This window comes from Fusarium subglutinans, assembly GCF_013396075.1.
Source record: "Fusarium subglutinans strain NRRL 66333 chromosome Unknown NRRL66333_c0000067, whole genome shotgun sequence".
Classification (NCBI taxonomy): domain Eukaryota; kingdom Fungi; phylum Ascomycota; class Sordariomycetes; order Hypocreales; family Nectriaceae; genus Fusarium; species Fusarium subglutinans.
The window spans coordinates 96,703-120,263 of NW_023502130.1; the positions used below are offsets into that span (position 1 = coordinate 96,703).

The 23,561-nt window shown below is 48.2% G+C and overlaps 8 protein-coding genes across 8 annotated transcripts; 2 read left to right on the forward strand and 6 right to left on the reverse strand.

Annotated features, from left to right (window-relative positions):
* Nucleotides 1-103: 103 nt before the first annotated feature.
* On the reverse strand, nucleotides 104-2,713 carry FSUBG_6457 (MAK10 glucose-repressible; the record flags this gene model as incomplete). The annotated part of the gene is made up of 7 exons (XM_036684657.1): nucleotides 104-1,333; nucleotides 1,383-1,784; nucleotides 1,904-2,137; nucleotides 2,188-2,316; nucleotides 2,364-2,431; nucleotides 2,490-2,609; nucleotides 2,683-2,713. The coding sequence occupies 7 exons, from the start codon at nucleotides 2,711-2,713 to the stop codon at nucleotides 104-106; spliced, it is 2,214 nt and encodes a 737-aa protein (XP_036538026.1).
* A 632-nt stretch (nucleotides 2,714-3,345) lies between these two features.
* Nucleotides 3,346-3,731, reverse strand: FSUBG_6458 (atp synthase epsilon chain (mitochondrial); the record flags this gene model as incomplete). Its single annotated transcript, XM_036684658.1, has 3 exons — nucleotides 3,346-3,417; nucleotides 3,490-3,604; nucleotides 3,700-3,731. The coding sequence occupies 3 exons, from the start codon at nucleotides 3,729-3,731 to the stop codon at nucleotides 3,346-3,348; spliced, it is 219 nt and encodes a 72-aa protein (XP_036538027.1).
* A 651-nt stretch (nucleotides 3,732-4,382) lies between these two features.
* FSUBG_6459 (uncharacterized protein) lies at nucleotides 4,383-6,482 on the forward strand (the record flags this gene model as incomplete). The annotated part of the gene is made up of 4 exons (XM_036684659.1): nucleotides 4,383-4,974; nucleotides 5,024-5,213; nucleotides 5,260-5,849; nucleotides 5,896-6,482. The coding sequence occupies 4 exons, from the start codon at nucleotides 4,383-4,385 to the stop codon at nucleotides 6,480-6,482; spliced, it is 1,959 nt and encodes a 652-aa protein (XP_036538028.1).
* A 167-nt stretch (nucleotides 6,483-6,649) lies between these two features.
* FSUBG_6460 (uncharacterized protein) lies at nucleotides 6,650-7,579 on the reverse strand (the record flags this gene model as incomplete). Its single annotated transcript, XM_036684661.1, has 3 exons — nucleotides 6,650-6,688; nucleotides 6,743-7,205; nucleotides 7,257-7,579. The coding sequence occupies 3 exons, from the start codon at nucleotides 7,577-7,579 to the stop codon at nucleotides 6,650-6,652; spliced, it is 825 nt and encodes a 274-aa protein (XP_036538029.1).
* Nucleotides 7,580-8,525: 946 nt separating this feature from the next.
* FSUBG_6461 (UPC2-like regulatory protein) lies at nucleotides 8,526-10,084 on the reverse strand (the record flags this gene model as incomplete). Its single annotated transcript, XM_036684662.1, has 5 exons — nucleotides 8,526-8,863; nucleotides 8,916-9,420; nucleotides 9,472-9,606; nucleotides 9,660-9,746; nucleotides 9,797-10,084. 5 exons carry the CDS (start codon nucleotides 10,082-10,084, stop codon nucleotides 8,526-8,528), a joined length of 1,353 nt encoding a protein of 450 aa, XP_036538030.1.
* Nucleotides 10,085-14,289: 4,205 nt separating this feature from the next.
* FSUBG_6462 (glycoside hydrolase) lies at nucleotides 14,290-15,462 on the forward strand (the record flags this gene model as incomplete). Its single annotated transcript, XM_036684663.1, has 1 exon — nucleotides 14,290-15,462. The coding sequence occupies one exon, from the start codon at nucleotides 14,290-14,292 to the stop codon at nucleotides 15,460-15,462; it is 1,173 nt and encodes a 390-aa protein (XP_036538031.1).
* Nucleotides 15,463-16,490: 1,028 nt separating this feature from the next.
* FSUBG_6463 (uncharacterized protein) lies at nucleotides 16,491-18,194 on the reverse strand (the record flags this gene model as incomplete). The annotated part of the gene is made up of 8 exons (XM_036684664.1): nucleotides 16,491-16,999; nucleotides 17,047-17,117; nucleotides 17,166-17,274; nucleotides 17,324-17,457; nucleotides 17,509-17,618; nucleotides 17,723-17,895; nucleotides 17,957-18,010; nucleotides 18,071-18,194. 8 exons carry the CDS (start codon nucleotides 18,192-18,194, stop codon nucleotides 16,491-16,493), a joined length of 1,284 nt encoding a protein of 427 aa, XP_036538032.1.
* A 3,652-nt stretch (nucleotides 18,195-21,846) lies between these two features.
* FSUBG_6464 (e3 ubiquitin ligase sdir1) lies at nucleotides 21,847-23,475 on the reverse strand (the record flags this gene model as incomplete). Its single annotated transcript, XM_036684665.1, has 3 exons — nucleotides 21,847-22,225; nucleotides 22,281-23,209; nucleotides 23,263-23,475. 3 exons carry the CDS (start codon nucleotides 23,473-23,475, stop codon nucleotides 21,847-21,849), a joined length of 1,521 nt encoding a protein of 506 aa, XP_036538033.1.
* Between the last annotated feature and the right edge of the window lie 86 nt (nucleotides 23,476-23,561).

A 23,561-nucleotide genomic window follows, 5' to 3' on the forward strand; every position in this document is an offset into this window, starting at 1 on the left:
TACTCTCATCTGGATACCCGAATACGCTAAGGCGGCTTTGATGTGACAATTCAATTTAAGCTCATTTTGTCATTACCTATACATGGATTTCCTTCAACAAGCTTCAGACAGGAACCAGATGAGGTACAATCCACCAGTCATGATAACACTTATCAGGAGTTGGCACCTCAACTCTGAGCTTCAAATTACTCGCATCTTCCTTCGTTGCCTTCAGCACAGCCGTAATCGCGAGTCCTGTTGCAATACAAGCTTTGAGCGCGTTCTTCTTCGAAGCCTGCCATTTATCGTGAGAACCAACTGAGAAGGAATCTGCCGCAGACAGCTTGCTCAGCACCTCGAGTCCCTGCTTTGCACCCTTCAGAGCTCTTTCTGCATATTGAAGAATATCCACCGTGGGAGATTCTGGCTGCGTGGTTCCAAGATTAAATTCTTGAAAGCCCGGGCAAGGCGGTAGACCAATAACGGCAAATGGTCTCATCCGCAGCTCAAAGCGGAGTTCGTCGTTACTATAAGGTCGCGGAGGCACCTTGACCAACTCGAGCCGCATGAGAGCTGTATAAAGGCATGATAGCGCATCTGACAATTCCCATGTGACAGCGGCATCGAGAAGCATAAGCCGGATAAAAGCAAGGGATCGCTCAAGTTGGCGATCGACTGAAGGGTTTCGCGGTTGAGAAGGTGAGCGAGATTCCTCGACTCTTCGAACAATGAAGGACTTGAGCCTCTCTGTATGTTGAACCCTCCATTTGGCGAGGTAGTTGAGATACCAATACATACCGGCAAGTTCGTCTGGCTGATAGACTTCCAACTCGAAACCAAGTTGTACGATCCATTCCATCTGGCGAATCTTGTATAAGTACGTCCAGGACGATAGTGGGAGGGAGTAGGTATCGATTGGTTGGGAATTTGCCCCTGTGAAATGCCTCATTGGCTTCTCGTTCAACTTGACTTGGATAATTTGATCGATCTCTTCGGCATCGAGCTGAAGATTATCCCAGTCCCTGATGATATGGCAAAGCGTGCGCCTCACACGACACCTGTTCTGACAAAAGGTCCTGAAGATGTCGAGAAATGATTGAGCCGCTCTTTGTCGAAACTGTTCCATTTGTTGCGCAACAATGAATCGCGGATCTTGGGGAAATTCGATCTCGTCGTTGTTTCGATCAAGTTGGGCGCTGGCCGGCATCGACACGATAGAAAAGTCATCATCCATAATCTGCCGAATGCTCATTGTGCCTAGAACTTCCATTTCGTTGAAGAGGAAAGTCTGAAGTAGAGTCCGCACGAAAACCAGCGGTTGAGGCTTCTTGGCTTGAAATTGCAAGACGAAGTTCTAGAAATGTTTAGCCTTGACATTCTCTGAAAAGGAATCCAATGCTTACTTGTAGACATTGGGAGTCTGTATAGTTGAGCACATCAATCAATTCAACACCATCTGTGAACAGCCTTGAAAGATGACCAAATGCATCCTCGAATTTCAACTGCACAATCGGTCTAGGGGGCATAGTGCTAGCAAGCTTTCGTTGGAGCTTGGCACTGAAGGCCTCATCGACTGGTTTTCCCAAGGTGTGAGATGACTTGATGGCTGGCAGAACCTTGAGTCCTTCAAGCCATGGCTTTCGCGCGATCTCAGGCTCTTTCACGTATTTGGGGCATTCTGTGGCTTCCAGAAAGTACAGCCGTAGCTGCAGTCGTTGATCAAGTGCTTCTCGAAGATCATCGCTGACGCCGGTAGATAATGTGCTGAGTAGGTCTCTTGCTTCTTGGATAGCCTGCCGGATAGCCTGGGGTTGTATTTCAGCAAGTAAGGTACGGCTGTATGTGTTTGTCACGAAATCTTCTTCCTTGAAAGTATGCGTCAGCCAAAAATGGTCCATTTGCCATGACATCGGCTCACACTTACTTCATAGTAGTGTTCTGATCTAATCCGTTCGTTGACATAACCGCAAGCTTTAAGCAAACCAAGACAGTACGCTCTTAGTATTTTAAGCATGTCAGGTTGTCCAGAAGAACCCCATGAGCCATTTCGAACAAAGTGAGCGTCCTCGACAGTTCGTGGTGTGGGTGTCAGGAGCGCCTCGGCGTATACACTTGTGAATAGAGTCTGCGAAAGGGGATATCCCTGATGCCACGCCATCTGAGCAACATTATTAGTTTATGTAGTTACTTCGCTACTGAAGCACTTACCTCATGACAGAGAAGCTGGTCTATAATTCCCAGTACCTCTTCTGGGAGCAGTGGCCGCGCAACATCGTAAAGCTCTTCAAGCTCTTCTGCTGATTCAACACAACCGCTATCCATTTTAGGATCCATGATCTAAGTATATTAGTGTTGAACGCAGCTAGCCTTCACGGTAGACGAACCTCGAGCCCTGAAACGGACTCGAATAGCGTAAATTGCCCATCTTTAACAAGTTCACCGGGTGCGAGAGCTGGTCAGACTTGAGTCAACGGCGGGGTCATGAACCAAGTCAGCGACACAGAACTTACTCTTGACAGCTGCTGAGAATTTATCTGTGATGTCCACTGCAATTATCCCTGCAGTCGCAATATCCGGAGGTGGCGGAGGTGGCAGCTCATATTGGTGATCAAGCGATATTCTCGCGATATCTGTGCTCCCAAAGTCAGATTTTGACGACATTGGCACGCGGGACCTAAGGGTAAGGCAGTATTGGGCACCCACCATCCTGAATTCTGTTGCCAATATCGTCCATATTGACTAAGTAAAGCGACGAGCTATCGCATTAAATATTAATATTGTACGTTTGCGTGATGGTGGTAGTGCTGAAATATAGATGGATGTTTGATAGAAGATGATTGTGAGCAGCAAGGGAGATAGGACGATACATCCAATTATGATGATGGGCCCACTGCTACGTACAATGATTGAATGATATACTACCAAGCTTGGCTGTTATGTTAGTGAAATCAACGCAAAAGGGAAATTACAACAAAGTTTTACATTAGAAAAGAGGCATGAAGTCACGGATTTCATAGCAACCTGGTCATGTGTGTTGATACACATCGTTAGCGGAGCCGTAGCTACTAATTCGGCTGTAGCCGGGTGTGACAGAAAGTTGAGATGCGGACGTTCCACCGCGGGTATCACGATAGAAATCATTCAGCTACATCACAGCATTGATTGATTCACCAGCAAATCCATTCTTGCCTCTAATTGCAGTCGTAGTTTTGAATTTGATTGATACATTGCAACAATCGTTATGGTACAGTGGCTCCAGGTGTATACATTCGGTTGAGGAATAAGTCCATCTCATCTGAGCCGAGTAAACCCTTCGAGCGCCACGCTTCTATTATCCCACGCGCAATCATCTCTAAATCGATCTGCTTAAGCAGCGTTCTCGGCGGCAATGGCGGCGTTGGCAGCGGCGAGGTTCTTGGGCTCACCCTGCTTACCGTTCTGTTGAGGTAATTACATGTTAGTCTGCGTCGCTGTTTTTTTGGCTGTCTTTTTGGTTCCGTATCGCCTTACCTGCCACTTGGAGAATCGCAGTTCCATCTCGCCTCGGCGCTCAGCAGCGATTCTCTTGTCCTCCTTCAAGCTTCGGCGGACAACGCGGGCGGCGATGGCCAGGTAGCGGTTGTAGCTATCGAAACGCAATGTTAGCTTCTCGGTGTTTCGGTACGGTCGCTCGGCGGAAGACGTTGTAGTCGGCAGTGTCTGGGAGTTCAATTGACGTACGTAAGACCAGCGGCTCTCCACGCAGCAGTCATTTTGGCGGTGTTGGAGGTTGAATTGGGAGGGATGGGTTTTGGTAGTTGGTGATGGCTACTGAATCTTTGCTCCGAATTACCGGGCAATTGCAGAGCTAGTATTGCAGCCTTAGGCAGAATGTTGTCATGAGCCGGTGAACAGCCGGGAGATATGTCACGTGGTTTGATTTTCCGCGATCTTAGTTTAGCGGGAAGGCCCTTGCGTTCCCAGATCTACCTAATTTCCTCCGTAAGGCTAATAGAATCCTTCCCAAATTGATGTTCTCGATGAAAACCCATTCGTAAGGCAACAGGTATTGTTCTCAATAATAAAATACGATTATTTTCAATCACTTAGTCATGATGACTACGCATCTCGTTAAGCTTAAAATGAAACACTTATGCTTATCCTAGTAGTGTCTCTTTGCAATGGATGGTTGTCCAGCCTCACTTGCGGGGATTGGGGATCAATCAAATAAGCCGTGAGACACATCATCAAAAGCCAATGATAGCGGCATCGAATTAGCAGGGGCCTGTGTGTTCAGAGTCGGCCGCCCAATGAGCTAAAGCCATTGGCTCTGTGCTTATCTTGTAGTCTTTTAGCACCTTCTCCTTATATAGTGTTGGTCTCGTCACTTCATTGACATTCCAAACTCAATCAGTTGTGCTCAAATGTCATACATTGCCTCTACTCGACGCCGGCGACCGCAGGAGTTCTTCCTGCCAAACGGCAAGAAGATCATCGCCTCTCTGCCCGAAGATCTCGACTCTTTACGTGAAGAACATGGAAAGCGAAATGATATTCAGGTTGAAGTGGTCATCCACGGATCACCAGAACATTGTGACTATCTAAGAGAGACCCGAGATCACCATGAGAGTCGTCGTGCTCACTTTCGACAACGGCATGGACCTGCATTTGACGAGTGGGAAGACATGCAGAGCCAACTTGATATCGTCAACGGCCACCTGGAGCGACTCTCCACCAACACGTCTGCTCTGAATGCCAATTTCGACAAGTTTGGTTATGGTGCTGAGCTACGAACTTATGACGATGATGACCCCTTACCAGCTGCTGACTCCTCCAACATGTCAACTTCGGATACACTCTCAGTTGGCTCTGGTGGAGGTCAACCTCGACTAGGAGAAACCATCAAACTTTTCAAGAAACCAGTGGTCAAGCAATGGTTTCACAAGGGGTTATTGTGGCGTGCTTCAGAAAACACCGAGATCATGGCTATTGAGTTGTTCTTTGATCTTCTCTATGGTAAGAAACCCAACTCTGTTGCAATAACAAATTCTCACCGCTCGAAAAGTCGGTATCATTCACGTCGACGGCGAGCATGTTTGGGCTGAGCCGACCGGCAAGGAGCTGCTTCGCTTCGCAATCACGTTCATCATGTCATGGAAGATTTGGTCCGATATCACTCTGATCTTGAGTTGGTTTGAGACGGACGATGTCTTTACACGGCTTGAGATTCTGTTCGAGATTGCTTGTCTTCTGGGGTACGTCAGCAACAGTCAAGAAAACTTCATCCATCTGACTCCTTAGGTTCTCGACCAACATGACATATGCATTTTATCCTGGGGAGCATAATACCTACACCATGCTGGTATCATTCTATGTCGCTGCTCGTTTCAGAGGTGTCTTCCACTTCTTATACACTGGGTACCTGCTGCCAATGGTGCGAGGTGTCATGTTCTGTCAAGCTCTCAATATAATTGTGCCAGCAGCCCTATGGATTGCTAGTATTCATGTTGAGATGCCTTCTCGTCTGGGACTCATCTGGGTTGCCATCACCTTGGATATGTGCGGCCAGAGCATCCTCACTGGAATTTACCAATATGGCCGAAAGGCTGCTCATGACAAAAAGATTGTCAAGTATCTCTCAGGTATCTTCGAGTTCTTTCCAGCTGTCAATATTGAGCATCGCGTTGAACGAACCAACGCCTTTGTCTCACTGGTGTTTGGATATTCTGTCATGGGACCAATGTTTCAGAGTCATGGAGGATATACCGTCGATGTATTTTTGGGAAAGGCTGTCCTAGGTCTTTGCCAGGCGTTTGTGTTTAACTGGATATATTTTGATGTGGATGGCAGCAACATCAATATCCATGCTATTCGGCGCTCTGTGATATCCTGTAAGTTATGAAGACCATGGTAATAACCCCTTGCTAACCTGCAAAGCGTCCGTATGGCACTACGCTCACCTCCCGTTCATCATGGGCTACATTCTTGCATCTGCCGGGCTATCTAAGCTCGTCTGGGTCGCAGATACTCCGGATGCCAACCCTGAGCATCTTACGGAACACTATATCGAGCGTTCAGATCCTGAGGTGGCTGACGGTATCCGGTACTTTTACTGTCAAGGCCTTGCTGTGGCCTTGTTCTTTATGGGAGTCATTTCAGCCACACATGATCATCGCCATCCAGCAACTAGACGCCTGTCCAAGAAGACGCGGTTGGCCAATAGACTTCTTGTCTGCCTCATCTTGTTTCTCTTGCCCTTGGCCAAGAGCCTGAACTCGCTTAACCTGATATCCATCACTTTGGCTCTCTCTGTGTGGGTGTTGCTGCTGGAGTTGTTTGGCAAATCATGCCGCAACGACCCATTCATTGGTGAGAAGCAGGGGTGTTCGGTGAGGTACAGATGTAAGTGCAGTAAGAAAGATCTCGAAAATGCCAACTTGAATGAGAAGGAACAGATTCCATCGACTGAGGTGCTTGAGCTGGGACCCAGAGAGAAAACTGCGGTTCCTGATGTGCAAGAATAAGTACACCAATGGGTGATATGGGATGCAATTTGGTGGTTGGCATTTATCCGGTCACAATTAACGAAACTGTCTCTTGAGAAGCAAAAGTTTGATTTATATAACTAAAATATGCGAACAGTCTATCACTAGTATCAATCTCATCCGAGTATCATAACCGTGCCAATACTCTAGGGTCCACCAGAAGCACCTCCCATGATAGCCATAGTCTGATGCATTCTTCGCCTATCCACTTCTCTCTTCATCATAGACACACAACTCACCACAGCTAGAATTTCCATCTCAATTGCCTCGTTTTTCCGATCCAGCCATTCACGCAAATCAAGCATAAGCCGTCCACCATTTCCAGCAGAGCTCCTCCTAGAACCTTGAGTGCGGAGTCCATCGCTACGCACGAATTGCCCAACTTTGCGTCTACTCTCTTCTTGCTTTCCTCCTGCAATGGCCACTTTCATGACTTGGTCTAGAATGAGTAGACAGTCGATGTCCTCGCCAACAGAGGCTTTTGCACTTCGACGTTCGGCGCGGGAACTATATCGCCATTCGAAAGTACCGAGATGAGTGCGCATGATGGTGCTGCGAGTTAGAACACCTTTGCAGCTGAGCTCTATCTCCTCTGTCTGGCCGTTCTGTGATCCATCCCCAACAAAACGGATCTTGGGAGGCTTGCCTGGGCCAAAACGGTATGTGGTCGTGCAAAGAGCTGCTTGTGTAGGATCGTTCGCCCTGGCAAGAAAACAAGAGCCTGAGTTTCTTGTAGGCCTGATCGATACATACTCTGCATCATCGAGTTCTCCCGTTGCTGCGACGTTGAAGACATAGATAGGATCTGGCTGTGGCGGTAGAGGAAGCCTAATAAGTGCAAACCCAGGGGCTTGGATCTGCAGCTGTTTTGTAGGATAAAATACCGATGTTGAGGAGGAGGATGCGGAGTCTCCGTTTTCAATATTGTATAGCGTCGTATACTCTGGAAGGGAGTTTGTTGAAGACGTAGCTGGCGAGAGGCGTGATAGTTCTACAGCTTCAGTGGTCTCGTAGTCAGGAGGTGGAGCCAAGTGACCAGAGGGACGATGGCCAAGTTCCAAGGATGAGGTTGCCATTGTCCCAGTTTTTGTAGACTTCTTTCTTATACTAGTGGTCTTGGTAAGAGTATTTTGAATACCTGGTTCTTTGAATGTAGCTTGGTGATGCTGATAAGCCGTTGGTGTAAGTCTCCTTATGATGCTCGCTTTCAATCTTGTTCCATCTTGAAGGCGGACAGAGGGTCTATTTATACCCACAGCCCTATATTCCCTACCTCTCTATCCTTAGATCTTCAATTGGCCATGGCCAAACCCGAAGAATACGGCACAACTCATTGCTCTATGACAGGGACAGCCCAAGGCATTGTTCAGCCCTATGAAGGTTGTCCCCAAATATGATTGGCTTGTATAATGATCATGCCCCCACGCCCGACCCAATCGCACGGAATACGATGAATGCGAGATTCGATAGTGGGGGCTTTGCTGGGGCAGTGCCGAGACTACCTTAGGCACCGGGAACGACACTTGAGACCTTGAGTCGGATGGGGGCTAAAAATTGACATTTCAAGAGCCTCCCAAGCTTGTGATGATTTAAGGTAGTTTTTTTGGTGATCTGGAGTAGACAGTTTCCTAAATCAATCATGACTTTCTTTGTCTGAAGAGAACGTCCTGGCCTGGCCGTCAGGAGCTTGGAAGGTGACAATTAGGTACATAGAACTACAATGTGAGTTACCGGCTCTTCGTTCCCTTCCTTCACGTTTTCCTCTTTGGTTTCTCTCCCTCTCCGAATCTTTTTGCTTGCTCCTTTAATATCAATGGCCAAAGATCTTGGAAGGGTCTATCATTCAAGATATTGACGTTTTCCTCATGGGAACGTAACTTGAAACAGTAGACAACACTCTCGCCGCTTGAGCTGTCAACCCCATGGACACGATATATGTTCCCTAAGGTACTAGAAGACTTTAGTTTCTAAATCTGCAACAACTTGCAAGAATTTACCAAATAATTGTGGATAACCCGATAATTAAGTCCTTCCAAAGAAAGTAATATCTTGATCCAACTGTTCCTCCACCCACATCGGCCACTGGTTGTACATTTGGTGCTCGAGGTCGATATTAGCATTAATATATTTGAGCCATCGAGCAAAACCAGGATCAAGTTGTGGCTGGTCATCTCTCTGTGCTGGATACTTTTCAGAAACGTTTCGTTCTTGCCCGCTGATAGGAGACATGATCTCGTTGATGGCGACCCAGTGTGAGTGAAGCAGCATCATGACCTGGTTATCTGGATCAATGAGAGCTTGGAAGGTGTCGTGTGGAAGCAACATCCACCAGCCGTATTGTGCTGTGTATGCTTTATATGCTAGGTCTAGTTAGCTGGGTGCCAGTCAAGTGTTGTGTGATCAGAGACTTACCATCCCATGAGTTGATGTAGAGCTTTTCGACCATTTTGACGAGATGCTGGTGGTACTCAACTTCGACTGGCTGGGCGCACAGTGGCTTGAGATTCGTAAGAGCCTCCATTGCAGAGTCTGTGTAGCCCTTTGGAATTAGTGGGAGGCCCTGCATTAGGGGTTCGAGTAAGGCATCTTGATCCGGCTCCATCATATTTTTAAATATTGGTTTTATACCTCGGAACAGCATTTGAATTCCCACAATCATGATACCACGGATGAAGGTCAGATACTCCGCCAGTCCATCGTCCAAGCTCACGGACTGAAATGTAAGAGCGTAGCAGGTAGCTACCATGGCGTTCGCTTCCTCATACTCCATTGAGCTTCTGGCAGTCTCGGCCAGACGCTTCTTGATTGCTCTTATTGCCTTGATACGGTGGTTCATGGCTGACTGAACAATACTGGAGTCATTCCTCATAAGTTCGGATGCCGAGAAACCGAGGATTGCGTGCATAAGGTATTCATGCTAGACCGGTCAGTAACTGCCTTATTTCCTTTACTTGACGGGGATCTGTACGTTGTGGGCAATGCAAGGGATCTCATGGGTCCAGATATCCTCTTGCTTCAAGGGATGATGGGGGTAGCATTGTGTCAGAAAGTGCTGGAAGAAGCGCATATCCTGGAGACTGAATAAAGGAATCTGGTGATGCGGCTGAATACACACTCGTTAGCTGACACAGTTGTTGAGCCTTGTCGCTTACGCACCTGATGTGTGATCTGAGGCATAGATGGATACTCGCACTTCAGGCCCGTCTTGGTGCAGTGGCCACACGCAGGCCGAGTCTCCTGGCACTTCCTGGTGTTAGTCGATCCGTCGAATTTAGATATTCGGGTCTACATACTTTGATACGCCTTCTCTTGCAGTTGTAGCAACCTCTTCGACTCTTGGTGTGGCCTCTTCGCTCAAGTCTTTGTTTCTGAGCTGAAGGTCGAGCAACCAGTTCACTGCTAGACCCTGATGTTGTGCTTGGTGGTGTAGCCTTGTCTGAGGAATCCGACGGTACTTGCTGTTGGATCTGGGCACCCTCGCCAAAAGTTATATCGTCAGTTTGGAGAAAGACGGCGTAGTCAAAATCGGGCTGATCAGGGAATGACAGCATTCCCGGAGTAAATTCTTGATTTAGGTCCATGATTGAATGCTTTCAGGTGTGGACCGGTTGTGGTTCAGCTTGCTTCTTGCAGCTCTTATAGATTGCTCAGCGATCAGAGTAGAAGTAATGTTACTCGGTAGCAGCTTTTTGTCCTCGTGCATCTAAGTCGTCGCATACAATATATATTTCGAGTTTAGGAGGTTGAAGTTTTACAAGTATGCCATAGAACTCGCGAGGCTTCAAGAGCTGTATAGCTTCCTCAACCCAACATGGGCGAATCAGCATCTGACGGTATCACGTGTTGAAGCTGGTAGTGGACGATCCTATCAAGTGGCTTGAGTCCTGCCACAACTAGCTAAACATGTTGTTCTATTATTCGCTGCGGTGACAGTTTATCCCTAACTAACAGGGCGGGATGACGGGTCATCATTCCGCCGCTTCTCGCACTATCATCCCAATTTGGGTTTCGGTATTGCTAGGCATTTTTTTCGTATTGATGGTCATCCGTTGCGACTATTATTGTGGCTTTATGATATTTGGATATCGGCTTCACGTAAGAGGCTGTGTTGACCTCCATTGATTTACTGTCCAACAGGGCGATGGTGGCTTTGGCCACAGACGCGGCTTATTCGATAAGCTCTCAACGGGCTGCAGATTCTCCATTACCTTATAGCGGGGCCCCAGTTTGATGTCCGTTACAACACCCATTGTTGGCGTTTAACTTTACCCCATAACTAATCTTAATTTGATAACGGACCATATTTCAACAGCGAGCTCAGAGAAACGTCTGGTTGTCGATGGCGCTTTTGGTGTTGCACTCAACTCTGTCGTAGTGTATCCGTAATTCCTAGCCAAATCACGGGAATAACAAGCGCGCGCCTGCGATCGTCCTCTAGTCCTTCACCTCATTTCCCATCGTCGGGCGCTTCTGCAAATATCGCGATTCGCAGGTATCCTAGCGCCGATCATGTTATTAGCTCACCTGAACTCTGGAGCCATCATGCCATGTTACAGGATCTATTTTAAAAACGATGGCTTGTTTCGTCTGTTGCGGTTTCTCTAGTTCACCTGTGTACATAAGTCTCAGACCTTGGTTGCTCACAACCTATTACGAGAAGGATGACTCAACCACCTCAGTGCCAACAGGTAGGTCTGTTGCAATGTTTTGAAATCAAGTGGGTAGAGGTACACATAACGTATATCGCACTGGTAAAGTGTAATAGATTGATCAATAGGGTGCAGTTTGTTGAGGCCTGCATGTGATAATGAAGCCAGGGGCTTATATGTAAACAAAACAAACCTAACTACCCTGTACCACACATGAGATACGAGATATATCATCATCTTTTATATGAACGACTGCCACTACTATCCTAGGTAAGGTATCTCACCTGGATGTCGTTCCCGCTACTTCCTAGGGAGGCCTCATATCCTAAATAACTAATCTGCTGTTCTAATCATTGCCAGGTTGATCAACGGTATGTATGTACGGAGTATGTTCGCCTTGATCAACGGCATCCACATCCCGTCAAGGTGGGTCATGTCCCTGAGCGTTCGTATACCACAACAACATTATATTAGCGTCCCGCTCAATGCGTCGTACTTTGAAATTGGATATCCCTTGAACCGTGTTGCGGTATCGAATCACTAACCCAGAGTCAACAGCTCATGGGCAGTGGAGAGCAAGAGCCATGGTCAAACCCTATTAAAAGCTCAAAAGACTCCAGGGACCCCCGAAGCGATCTCGTGAGATAAGATGAGCGCCCCATAGGCCCATAAGTTATGGGCTGAATCAGGATTTTCTATACAGGCAGCAGCTCGTCGCTTGAGAGACTGGCTGTTTTGTTTACTCGACACTGATCAGGGGAGTCCATCAACTGTTAACCAGAGTTCCAAGCACTTAAAGTGTTGAGGAGATTAGATAAAGCAAGTTGCACAAAGAGACAGCCTCAGAGAGCATTGAGTGTAACACGTCAGCTTGACCGCCACATGTCAATAGTCTAGCTAGGTGCCAAACCGAGAAAATAGAGTTCGTGACATTTCGTTAGCTTGTACATAGCAAAGAGTGTTGAGTGTGTTTCTTGGTGCTCGGTCCTGGCTAGGTGCAGAAAATGTAACCCTCATCATGCAAAGTGATGGCAAAGACTTCCACGAAAACAGAACATATTACGAAAATTTGAGTCAGAGCATCAAAATGCGGCATTGAGGTTTTTTCCTTCCACTTCTTTCTCTTGTCCCAAGTTGTGAATGTCTCTTGTGTGGATGAGTGACAACCCTGTCATACTACGAGAATCGAGAACCAAGCTTTTGGTATGCCAAAAATGGCTCAACAATGTCTCGCCATCCGTTTGCAGCATCCATTCGTTGTGGGCTGCGATGAGGATCCGATCCGGAATCCCGGCTCACAGGTCGCTCAGATATTGACAAGGGATATCATGGTTGTACGCGTGGAGCCCCCTACCGTGGCTGCGGATGTAATTTCGGACGGTGTTTCACACGGCGGATGCTAAGTGAGAATTGGGTTTAGCAGCCGACGTGGCCCTTGAGCACTGGGTTCAGGTTTGTCCCAAGAGGCTGGGATGCACCAAAAAGCCAAGACATTTAGAATTTTCGCGGTGGCAGTCTTTGTGCGCCTTGTTCTGAGGGCTTTAATTGTGTGTGTATGTGTGTGTGTGTGTGTGTGTGTGTGTATGCGTTGTCGTTGCTAGTTGTCGTGATGAGCGTCATATGATGCGCATCACGCGCCTCTGGTGTAAGAGCATTGGAATGACGAGAAGCCAGATGATGATGGTGATGCAGAAGTTGGTGGTCGTTAACCTCTGGCCTTGCATTCATCAAGTTGGCTGGGCTTGGCACCAGGATACCTTCCTTACCTACTCCGTACATGCTACAGAGCATCCTGGATAAGATCAGCTAGTCTAAACGGAGTTAGGGTCAACGTTTACGATGGCCTTGTGCGATTACGTTAGTAGCTGGGAAGTGGGCGTTGAGGGTTCTCGAAGGCCAAGTGCCGGCAGCAAACTCGGTCGTGTTCTTCTGCTGTCTTGGCTTGGCTTCATCTCTCGGGACCATTTAGTTTTTTATACCATGGTGGATGTCAGAAGCTTGGTTGTGGGATCGTCGAGTCAGGCATTGGGGCGAAGGAGTGCTGGCATTGCAGCAAAGGTAACAAAGGCCTCAGTGCGAGAATCATTCCTTTGAGGGCCACTAACACAATTGTTGGGCCGTTTGCGGTCTTTTGTTCTTTTGTTTCCTCTTTTTTGTGTGTGTTCCTGCAGAAGGGACCTGCAGTAGACCAAAGCCGGATGAAATAGCGCATGTATAGTTGTTTCAGTTCAGGCACAGCGTGTGTTTGCCTCTGTGTGAGTGGTCGCGCATCCACTGCCACGTTAACCCATGTTTTCTTTGCCCACTGTCGCTGTCGTCTAGGTTCCAAGAGGGAGGTCAGTTCGTCCAATCGGAAACTGCTTTGATGCTACCTGAAGCGGCTGCCCCTGGCACCCTACCCGCTTTTTTGCCAGGGATGGCGTACCCCGGCCAGAGATCCACTCTAGCACGGCGCCAGGAACAAGAGCATCGGCCAATGGAATTGCAGAACGCCTCCAAGCATTTCACCTGAGTCCACCGAAAGCGCCCCAAAGCGGCCCCTGCAGGTGGAGGCTCTCGATGGCCCAGGCGGGGGTCCTTTCTTCCCAGTCTTTCCAGTCTTAGAAACAAAGATACCAGGTGTCAGGTGAAGACACGGGTATCTCCAACAATCATCAGCAGGTAAAAGATACATTCCAGTTCACCTCACCACTTGTACTGTGCTTCTGGATCATGTCAAAACCACACCACTTCCATTGCCATTGCCTGCCCTATTGCGAGGGACCTCCTTGCACTTAAACTCTCTATATCCCCCCCCCATGGTTTCGAACTTCCCTTCCCCTTCTCTCCTTCATCTCGTCAATATCAGCCCGTGTTTTCAACCCTCGTCTCGACTAGTCGTCGCCCTTCTTTATCTGCGTCTTTGATAGATCGCATACACACTCCCTACTCGGCCGTGCCGATCACATAACTACAACTATCGTCTCAGCCCCGATCTTTCGTTGTTGCTTTCACCTTGTCATCCCGACTGTGATCAACCCGAATATCAAGTACAACTTCACATTCATTACATAAGTCGACTGCCGTTTCGGAAAACACAGTTCCATCGGTCTCTACCCAAATCGCCTTGATTAGGAATACCAGTCACATCAGTCAAGATGATCGCCAACAAGCTCACCATCCTTACCGCTACCGCCGCTCTTCTTGAGCCGGCTCTCGCTCTCGGCCACCGCCACGCTCACCACCAGCACGCCCAGAAGCGTGGTGACTGGGTCGTTGCTACCATTGACGGTCAGGTCGTCTCTTGGGAGAACAACTACTTCGGCCCCGGCGGTGCTGCTCCTGCTGCTACCCAGCCCGCTGCCGCATCGAAGCCCGAGGTATCCTCTGCTCCCGCTCCCGCTCCCGCTCCCGCTCAGCCTACCACCATTATCAAGGTCGCCAAGCCCTCTCAAGCTGCCAAGTCCGCCTATGAGCCCGCTTCCCAGCCCAAGAAGGAGGAGACCGCTTCCAAGGCTCCCCAGAAGGCTGCCATCAAGGAGAAGACCCAGTCCAAGGCCAAGTCTAGCAGCACCCAGTCTAAGTCTAGCGGTACCTCTTCTGGCGGCTCCCCTGGCTTCTCCCACAAGCGCGGTGTTTGCTACAACAATGTGGATCTTGCCAACACTTTCGCCAGTGACTGCGAGCACTGCGGCTGGGGTTACAACTGGGACTCCTCTTCCAACGGTCTCAAGGGCCTTAACTTCATCCCTACCCTCTGGAACGACCAGCCTCTCCACACCGACCGCTTTGCCGACAACTGTGCCCAGGCCCTGAGTGATGGCGCCAAGGCTATCTTCAGCTTCAACGAGCCTGACAACGCTGGCCAGGCTGACATGACTCCTGCCTACGCTGCCCAGGCCCACGTTAAGTGGCTCAACCCCTATGCTGGAAAGGCCCTCATCGGTGCCCCTTCCATCAGCAACAGTGGTCTTGCCGGCGAGGGTGTCGAGTGGCTCAAGAGCTGGGTCTCCGAGTGTGAGAAGCTCGACGAGCAATGCCACTATGACTTCTGCAACGTCCACTGGTACTCCGAGGTTGAGTACGGTAGCACCCTCTTCGACCACCTCAAGGCTTCCCACGAGGCTTGTGGCGGAAAGCCCATCTGGCTCACTGAGTTTGCTCCTACTGGTTCTGATGAGGCCATCGCCTCGTGGCTCAAGGATGCCATCCCCCAGCTTGAGGACCTTTCTTACCTTGATGCTTACTCCTACTTCAAGGTCGAGACTGGCATGCTCATGACCAGCGAGACCGAGCTCAGCTCCTACGGTAGCGTTTATGCCTCCGCTTAAGCTCGCCATGGTTCATGGCAGATGGCCACTCAGTTCGTTTTATAACTTCTTGTACACTCGCTAGGGAAATACCCAACCATTCAAAATTGGCTTTCGGGAGGGAGGATGAACATTTTCGGTTCAAGGATGGCGCCTGTTGACTTATGTACATATTCTGCATTTAGGTGACCAGGATCTGGCTTACAGTATCCAAGTTTATATCGCGCGGTCAACCCCCTTACCTTTTTTCTTATCATCAACTCCGGGATATTACAAAAAGGGAGGACTTTGCAAATAGAACAATTCCTGATCTTAGCAGTTTGATAGACTTCTTTCAGCGTGTAGATACATCTACGAGCTACGATGACAATGAACAGCGATTTTACTGCTCCAACTACTGTGCCATCCTGTGACGAAACATCTCTACCGTTTGAATGGATGACGCCTTGTAGGACTACGTCAAACTGTCTCATGACTTTCGATTCGAGACTACCGTGGCTACGACAATGTCTTGATTGAGTTGTATTGTAGTCTGAAGAATGTTATGCCATGTGTATGAATGCGGGAGATCAACACCTGACACCATTGTGTCATCCATCCATTCCATTCCATCGATGAGTGGGGAACGTCTTTGTCAAGTTTCAGCGTCATAACAGATGCTCGAGAGGAGGAAAACCTAAGATCTTGGTCCTGAATAATAACAAAAACTTAGGTAATTTAGTATAAATTTAGGATGAGTTTAGTATACCTTTTGCTAAGTTTACTTTAATACTATATACTAAGGTCTGATATTTTCTTGCTTCCCGAGGATGCTTTTCCCAAGTCGTGATATCAATAATAGCATTAGATGTATGGGCTTCTGCAACTCTTGGTGAAGATTAAGACTAAATATTGGGTATTGCCGCCCCCTTCAATATCAACTCCGATCTTTTCAACTATGCCTAGAACCCTTTTGCCCTTGTCCAAAAAACCTTTAACCTGAAAACGCCGATTTTCCTGACCTGATATTCCAAGCAACTCTCTTCTAAAACAGCCTTGCAATGTGCATTTTACTTGTTCAACGGACGTGAGAATGAAAGCGTCTTGGCATGATGATGCGGCCTGGAGCCACCTTGGATTCGTGTCCGCGGTGGCTCTGCGGCTTCTGTGTGGCCTGGAGCAAAAGCAACCGACCGCACCGGAAAGTCTCGATCTATTTCTGCCCTGATATCGTCGTCATCATCGCTGCTATCCTTTCGTTCGGTCGTAGGCCTGCTCTGACGGTGAATTGTGGTCGTCACGATAACACCACCTGCAGTCCCTGAATGAACTTTGGTCATTTCGAAAGCAGGGTCATCTGTCAATGAGGTGACGGTAGTATGCCCGACAAGAGAAGTCTCGTCGTCTACGTCGCGAGGAACGTTGGGAACGTTGGACGCATGCAGACTTCTTGGATGAGCTGACGAGGCACGTCTGCCGGTGTAGCTACCATCTGTAACAGCCGCCGAAGCTGGCTGACTGGAAGAACCGGCACTATCGCGAGAAGTGACCCATTGAACGACAATGGCCGAAAAGAGGACTCCCTATGGTCAGTTATATTCCAGATACCTTGTTTAAAGTACATACCGTCACTGTTGCAACACATGAGACACACCCAACCCGGCTCGCCATTCAGAACCATTAATATAGTCAAGTTTCTAGTTCATATTAGGGATGTTCCAAACGCTGGATATCAATGGACTTACACAATGCTGCTTGTCAAGGTAGAGCAAGCACCGACGAAAGTACGGAAGGCTACGCTGCGGAGGCGGGAGTTCGCATGGGTTTTTGGAAGATTCTTGAATGAATAGAGATCTGACAACTCATTAGCATATGCATGCTAGACTACCGAATGTCGACTAACTTTTAAGAGGGATCAGAAAAAGAATGGTCAGGTAGATATTGACGACGGCATCGAAAGCGATAAGAGGAATCATAGAGATGCTCTTCATGCCGATGAAGCACTCTCCGTTTACAATTCGGGCAATGCGACTAGTACTGTTAACAACCCGCCATTGGAAAACGAAAGTCAATGCTAGAAAGACCTACTAGATAAAGTTGAGGACGACAACTACCCCATAGCCACCAAGAAGTGTGATCATATTGAATAAGTAAAGTTTGGAGTTTCTTCTTCGTGTAGTAGAGCTTCGAATAACATGCTATATGCTGTTAGAAATTTTACTCCAATGGTTAAACAACACATGAAACCTACAGCTTTCTCAACAAGAAAGACGTATATAAGCTAATCTCGCATTAGCCAAACCCTTCCACAGCAGTCGCGAGGAGAGCCCACAATCTTAGTTGTGACATAGCATATTAGGCAAAGCAAAATGGCGCCATGGCAAATGTTAAAGCTGCTGTTGACACCGAAGACCTGTTGGAGGATTGCAGAGGTGAAGACAAAACCGTAGGAGTCGACGTAGATGACCAGGACAACTATATCATATGTTTAGCCAACAAATTAAACCATGTGCTCACATCAGCTCAAGAGACTTACGCCAAGCAACAAATGGTAACCTGGACCAGGATCTAACAGCAGTAATTCTCTGGACTATTCCGTCGTACGCGTCAGTCTTTAGTGTTAATACCATAAGGGTAGGCCAAGACTTACAAAGAAAGATAGCTAATATTGAAGAAGCAGCGAGGGAGACCATGACCGACATGATATCTCCTCCTATAGGAACAGGTTTCGGTATATATGCCTCGCGGGGCTCGAGAGAAGGCTTGGGAGCCATATCAGATGGTATTTTAGGACGCTCGTGTTAAAATGGGATCCGAAAGAACAACCAAGCATGCAGCAGAGTGTTGCTGTCCCCAGTGATAACAGGTAGGTCTTCGATGGGAAGACGAAAACAAATTTCAAGCCTCGATCAGAGAGTTGCGTACGTCGATAGTTAAGGAGGAGGACGGGGGAAAAGGGCAATTGCCCAGACAGGTATAAAGTCAAAGCATAATTTGTGGCTGTTGAGTAGAAAGATCAAGCCCAGACGCTTTACTGACTGTGCCGAAGCCTCAGATCTCTAGTTCTTCTGCCGGCAACGTATCCAGTAGTCTGGAAACTAGGTGTCTTTAGCTCAACCCAACTAATGTCTTGGAAGATGCCCATGGGGTCCGTAAATGAAATAAGCCCCGAGACGAGCCAGAAGCGGAAGAAGTTCAGGCACTACGCAGAAACGCTTTGGCTGGCCGTACGTACGAATGCTACCGGGATACTAAGCGGCACAGCTGTTGGGCCAGGCACGATGATTCGGGGACCAACAAGGAGATCGGTAGTTTGTTCACTAAGAAATTTAGTGTAAAACGACCAACGATTTGAGATGAATATCGAAATAAGGTTAGAGCGGAATGGCCGTTACTTGTATGGCCACTGACGGCGGTGGATGAGAGTACGATGGGTGATGCTCTTTGTGGGCACTGTAAAACAGTCTGGGATAGCCACGAAGGATCCGAATACCAAGCTGAATCCTTGGCGATGTCTCGGCCTCTGTTTGAGTAGTTGATGTGGCTAACGAGTGCGGTGTGTCACCCATTGTTAGACTTGATTCCGGATGCAGGTAGGAGAAAACCATTGTATTTGTGATGGTACAGTGTTGGTGAAAGCTATTTGATAGAATGTCATTCATTTCGAGTCACAAAAGGTCGACTCGTAAAGCATTTGTTCGATCGATTTTCTAGAAGTCATCCCAATTCTTGATGATTGGTGATCATATCAAGACTTAGGAATGCCCAGTCTTGGGGCAAAGTGTGTAAGCCGATATTGTTGCTTTGCCATCATGACATTGCTAGGGAGAGCGACTAGTGATTACTCTAACCCGTCTCTTGTGGCATGGCGTTCGATCGATACGGCTGTGGATATGGTAAAAGGGAAAGGGACTTGGGACTGAAGCCGACCCATTTCGGTCGAGATGTCGATAGGGGCGAAAAACAGGAATAAACTGATCGGCCACACCCTGACTTCCATCGTTCATCGGGTGGTGTAAGCCATCCTCGGCGGATGTGCCCAAACCCGTGGTATGGCTTGGACGTTGTGCACTATCGAGTGCGCACTGACAGTAGCATTGATACCGGAGCAACGGAAGAGTGCCTCGTGTATTGTTGTCGATAGGTCGTGTCTTGTGTTGGCTGTGATGGTGTTTCTTCGGGGCTCGAGGAAATTTGAAGCTACGAGGTGCTCATATAATGTCTCTCCCTGAGCAAACTGGACGAAAGAGGAGTTGCTATCCAACCCTTATTAAGTCAGTAGGCGGGTACTACCTATGGTAAGTTGGGAAGTTGGTTGTTTCCCGTCTTGAATGTAAGGTAAGGTAGGTAAGTACCTAGGTAGGACGTAAGTAGAGACTGGGGAAGGGGAACCTCACAAACCCGTTCATGATAAAGCCTTCTCTGGTTGAACAAATCCTTCAGCTTCCCGAAACGTCATAATTCTTCGCCCGATAAAAGAAGAAAGAAGAAACCCCTTCTCCTTATTCAAATCCTTCCGTCTTCTTGTTTGCTCTATTGTTAGTACCAGGACCCGGCTAGATCCGATCTATCCACCCCCGGGATCAATCAAGATCCTTCGCGCTAATCCCCCTGACGATGTCCCGTTACGAAACACTCTAACACAATCCGGACTGTGCCTCGACTCGAGATTGGCCGACGGATAGTAAATCGGGAAATTCCGCGCGTATGTGGCTCACCTGACTCGGCAGGAATTCGAGATCCAAAGGCGGTATTGTGGCGGGTAGGTTCTGCTAAAGCCACGGTTCAGTAGTCCCATCCCACTTAGCAAACAACTTTCCAGCATCCTGATCGCATATACGGAGTAGCCCCATATATCTTCCCAGAGGGAACATTTCAGACTGAGGTTTGTAGCCTGAGCACAGCTCACATAATAGCATCCTCGATCTTGAGCCTCAAATTTTCTTTGGCCTTCAGTTAGGGTTACGTTTCTAATGAAGGTGACCTGAGCTGAGTAGCATTGTCAGTATTGCTTGATGGTTGATATCGACGCTCCTGTTTTCTAGTGTCGATAGCTCAAAGCTTATTTATCATAGGCTGCCAGAAATCCAAGACGACGATTTACGCTGAAGATTAGTTATCCTGTCTTGCCTGTTCATCTGCTGCTGCATTGCCCTTGGTCTGTATGTGGCCCGAGATTGTGATTAATAAAGTCACATTACACCAGCATGTTCACGGCATCGGTCTTGAGATCATATATGTTGCATAGGCCTGATATGCTAACTACTACCAACGTGTTGGCTGTAAGCTGCCAATGAAACCCGAGAAAGTTTGCATTTATTCAATTCAACGACTCCAGCGTGTTGCTTATTATGGTGGGAGCAAGTGACCTTCTAAGTTCTATCTGAAACGCCGAAATCAACGATGCTCAACAAGCACTTTCCATGCCATCGTCGTTGTCTCATTTCCATTTGACACTTACATTATGAGGGCCAGAAACCCAATGCATTGCCCTAGATCAAATTTCACTGCGGTGGCGATATTTGAGCGACCAAGTTCTTTGTAATTACCCGTCCCTTACCTCAAGCTGCGGCGGCGATTATACCCCCGAAAGACCACAGTCTGGTTTAACTGAACTAAGCATTTTGGGTTCCAGCAGTCCCTATTGTCCTTACTGTGTATGAGGATGTCAGGATTTATCACAAAACCCGTTGCGATACGCTGAACTTTAAGTAGCAAAGCTGGTTTGTGCAGTCCTGATAATCTGCCGAGGTAATCAACCGAGGAGGCTGTCTGGTCACATTCTCTAGCTGACTCTGCTACTTTTAACCTTCACCTGTGGTGCCAGGTCACTGAAGCCAAGCTCTTGGTTTCGATTCTAAAGTGGCAGAATCAGATCATGTTATGATGTACGATACCGACAATGGGCGCTTGGTTGCAAATATCTTCAACAAACAGTGTTGCATATAGGCTTGAGTAAACATCGAATGGCTGTCGATTCACTGCTGGGTTATGAAAGGTTCACTACCGCATGCTGACATCCTAATCAAATCTTTTTAGAAAGACCCCTGCTGTACAAGTCTTGATTTCGTATAACCATGCATAAATCATCAAAGGTATCATATGTAAGGTGAGTAAATATCTGCACTCTCGGATAAGCCGAAAGTGATACTCAACCACGATCATCGTGAGCACGCCCGTATGTGCGATCGTCCAAAGAAACGCCTTGCCATGCCCATGTGTGCCCATACTGAAACCCAAGTTATCATTCCTCAGCCTCGACGCCGATCCCGAACATTCTTCCGCTCCAAAACGGCTCACAAACACATGCAAGGGACCCTTCTGCCCCTAACTCAAAGTGTGAAGCATTTCGATCCCCAGTTCTCAACCCTAAATTCATATCGCCGGTAACATAATTACCGTACCCCGGCACCTCCGTGCTACTCACTAGCTGGCCCGTTGGCTTTCATGATCTTCGACGGCTTGAGCGCGTGTGCGGATTCTAAATCTATCCCGAAGCCTCGCCGCAAATCGTGCACTTTGGCCCTGCGACTCGCCATCGGCTGCTTCAGTAACTTCTGTTGTCTCTCGGTTGTTATTTTCATTAGTCTCCGCCCGCATCTGCCGTAATGCTTCCATTTGTTCTTCCACGGTCCCCTCTCGAAGGCGGTTAATATCAAAAAGTCTCGAGAGTCGGTTACGGTGAGATGACTGAGGCGCGTCGTTCTCAGCACCCTCCATTGCCAAAGGTGGCGGCAGCGTGCTAGAGTCGCCAACATCAGCCTCCGCAGCTGCATGGCCCTTGCCTGGTCGTAAATCATAGCGGCTAACACCGTATCAGTATACATAAGAATCGGATCTTTGACAAGGTAGTAACTCACCACAATGGACACGTGCCCGATACGTTAATCAGCCATGGGTCAACACATGCCGGATGATACTGATGCTTGCAGGGCAATACTCTAACATCTTCACCAACCGTAAAGTCTTCGGTGCAGATAGAGCATCCCAAGTGGTCGCTCGTCTCGTCTTCGGCACTCTCGGGAGAAGAAGATGCCCTAGTCGCGGCTGGTACGGCATTGGTCACCCCACCTGGTGCCGGAGCCCCGTCAGACAGTCTGGCCTCACTGAGGCGTGACGCAGTTCGCTGTGTGACAGCATCGTTGCCTTCCGTATTCTCCAATTCCAATTCGGGGTCTGGCTTTGCAGGTGTCTGGTTTCCAAACTTGACGATTGGGATTGTGTCCAGTACAGCCCGAGCAAGTCCCTTGGCCCGGCTCTGCCGTGGCCGCCCGCCAAGTGCACCTCGTGGCCCGTATCTTTCAGGATATCTATGGGCTCTCACGGCGCCCGTCGTGATGATGACCAAGAACAGCAGAGTAATCAGGCCAGTGATGGCGTACAAAACACTCATGGCAGCCGTGTTGCTACCCCCTTTGCTCTCGTCCTTCGGCATCGAATTATCCGTGTTGTTACCGAAGATGCTCGCTTTAACAACCTCGCCACGACTGGTACCGTTCAAAAGGTTGAGGGCTTGTGTGGCCTCCCCTCCATCGGCCATAGACAAGATACTCGTAAATGGAAGTTTGTCGACAGGGTCGATGGCACACCACGTGTTGGACGTAGAATACAGGACTATCGCCTTGATATGAGGTTGAAGTTGCATCAATGTGTTGAGCATCTTGTTGGGACTGAGAAAAGAGTCGCCCTTGGGTTCGTCGCATGACAGATAGGCGATATCGTCTTTGTCGGTCACTTTGTTGTAATTTGAAGAGTCCGTCGCGATCATATTACCATTGATACGAATAATCTTTCGAAGAGTTGTTAGCATTAACAAGAAAACAGTGCAGAGCCGAGACATACATCTATTACTCGGCCTGTGGAATCGTTAAGTCCCAGGTTCGATGTAAGAGGAATCACAGCAAACTGCAGCCCAGAGTTCGCTGACAACGAGAGTTGCATGCCGTTAATTGTGGCCCATTCAGGAATTTCGGTTTCGGCCCATGTAGAGACTTCAGTGTCGTCGGCAAGGACACCTGTAAAAGTGCAGGCTAGGATGGAGATGAAGAGTGCCATCCTGCCGGTGCTAATTATCGTCGAGAGTCTCATGATTTTGGTTGTATAGCGGTGGTATCGAGGGTCGGAGAGGTGTTGAATAACGC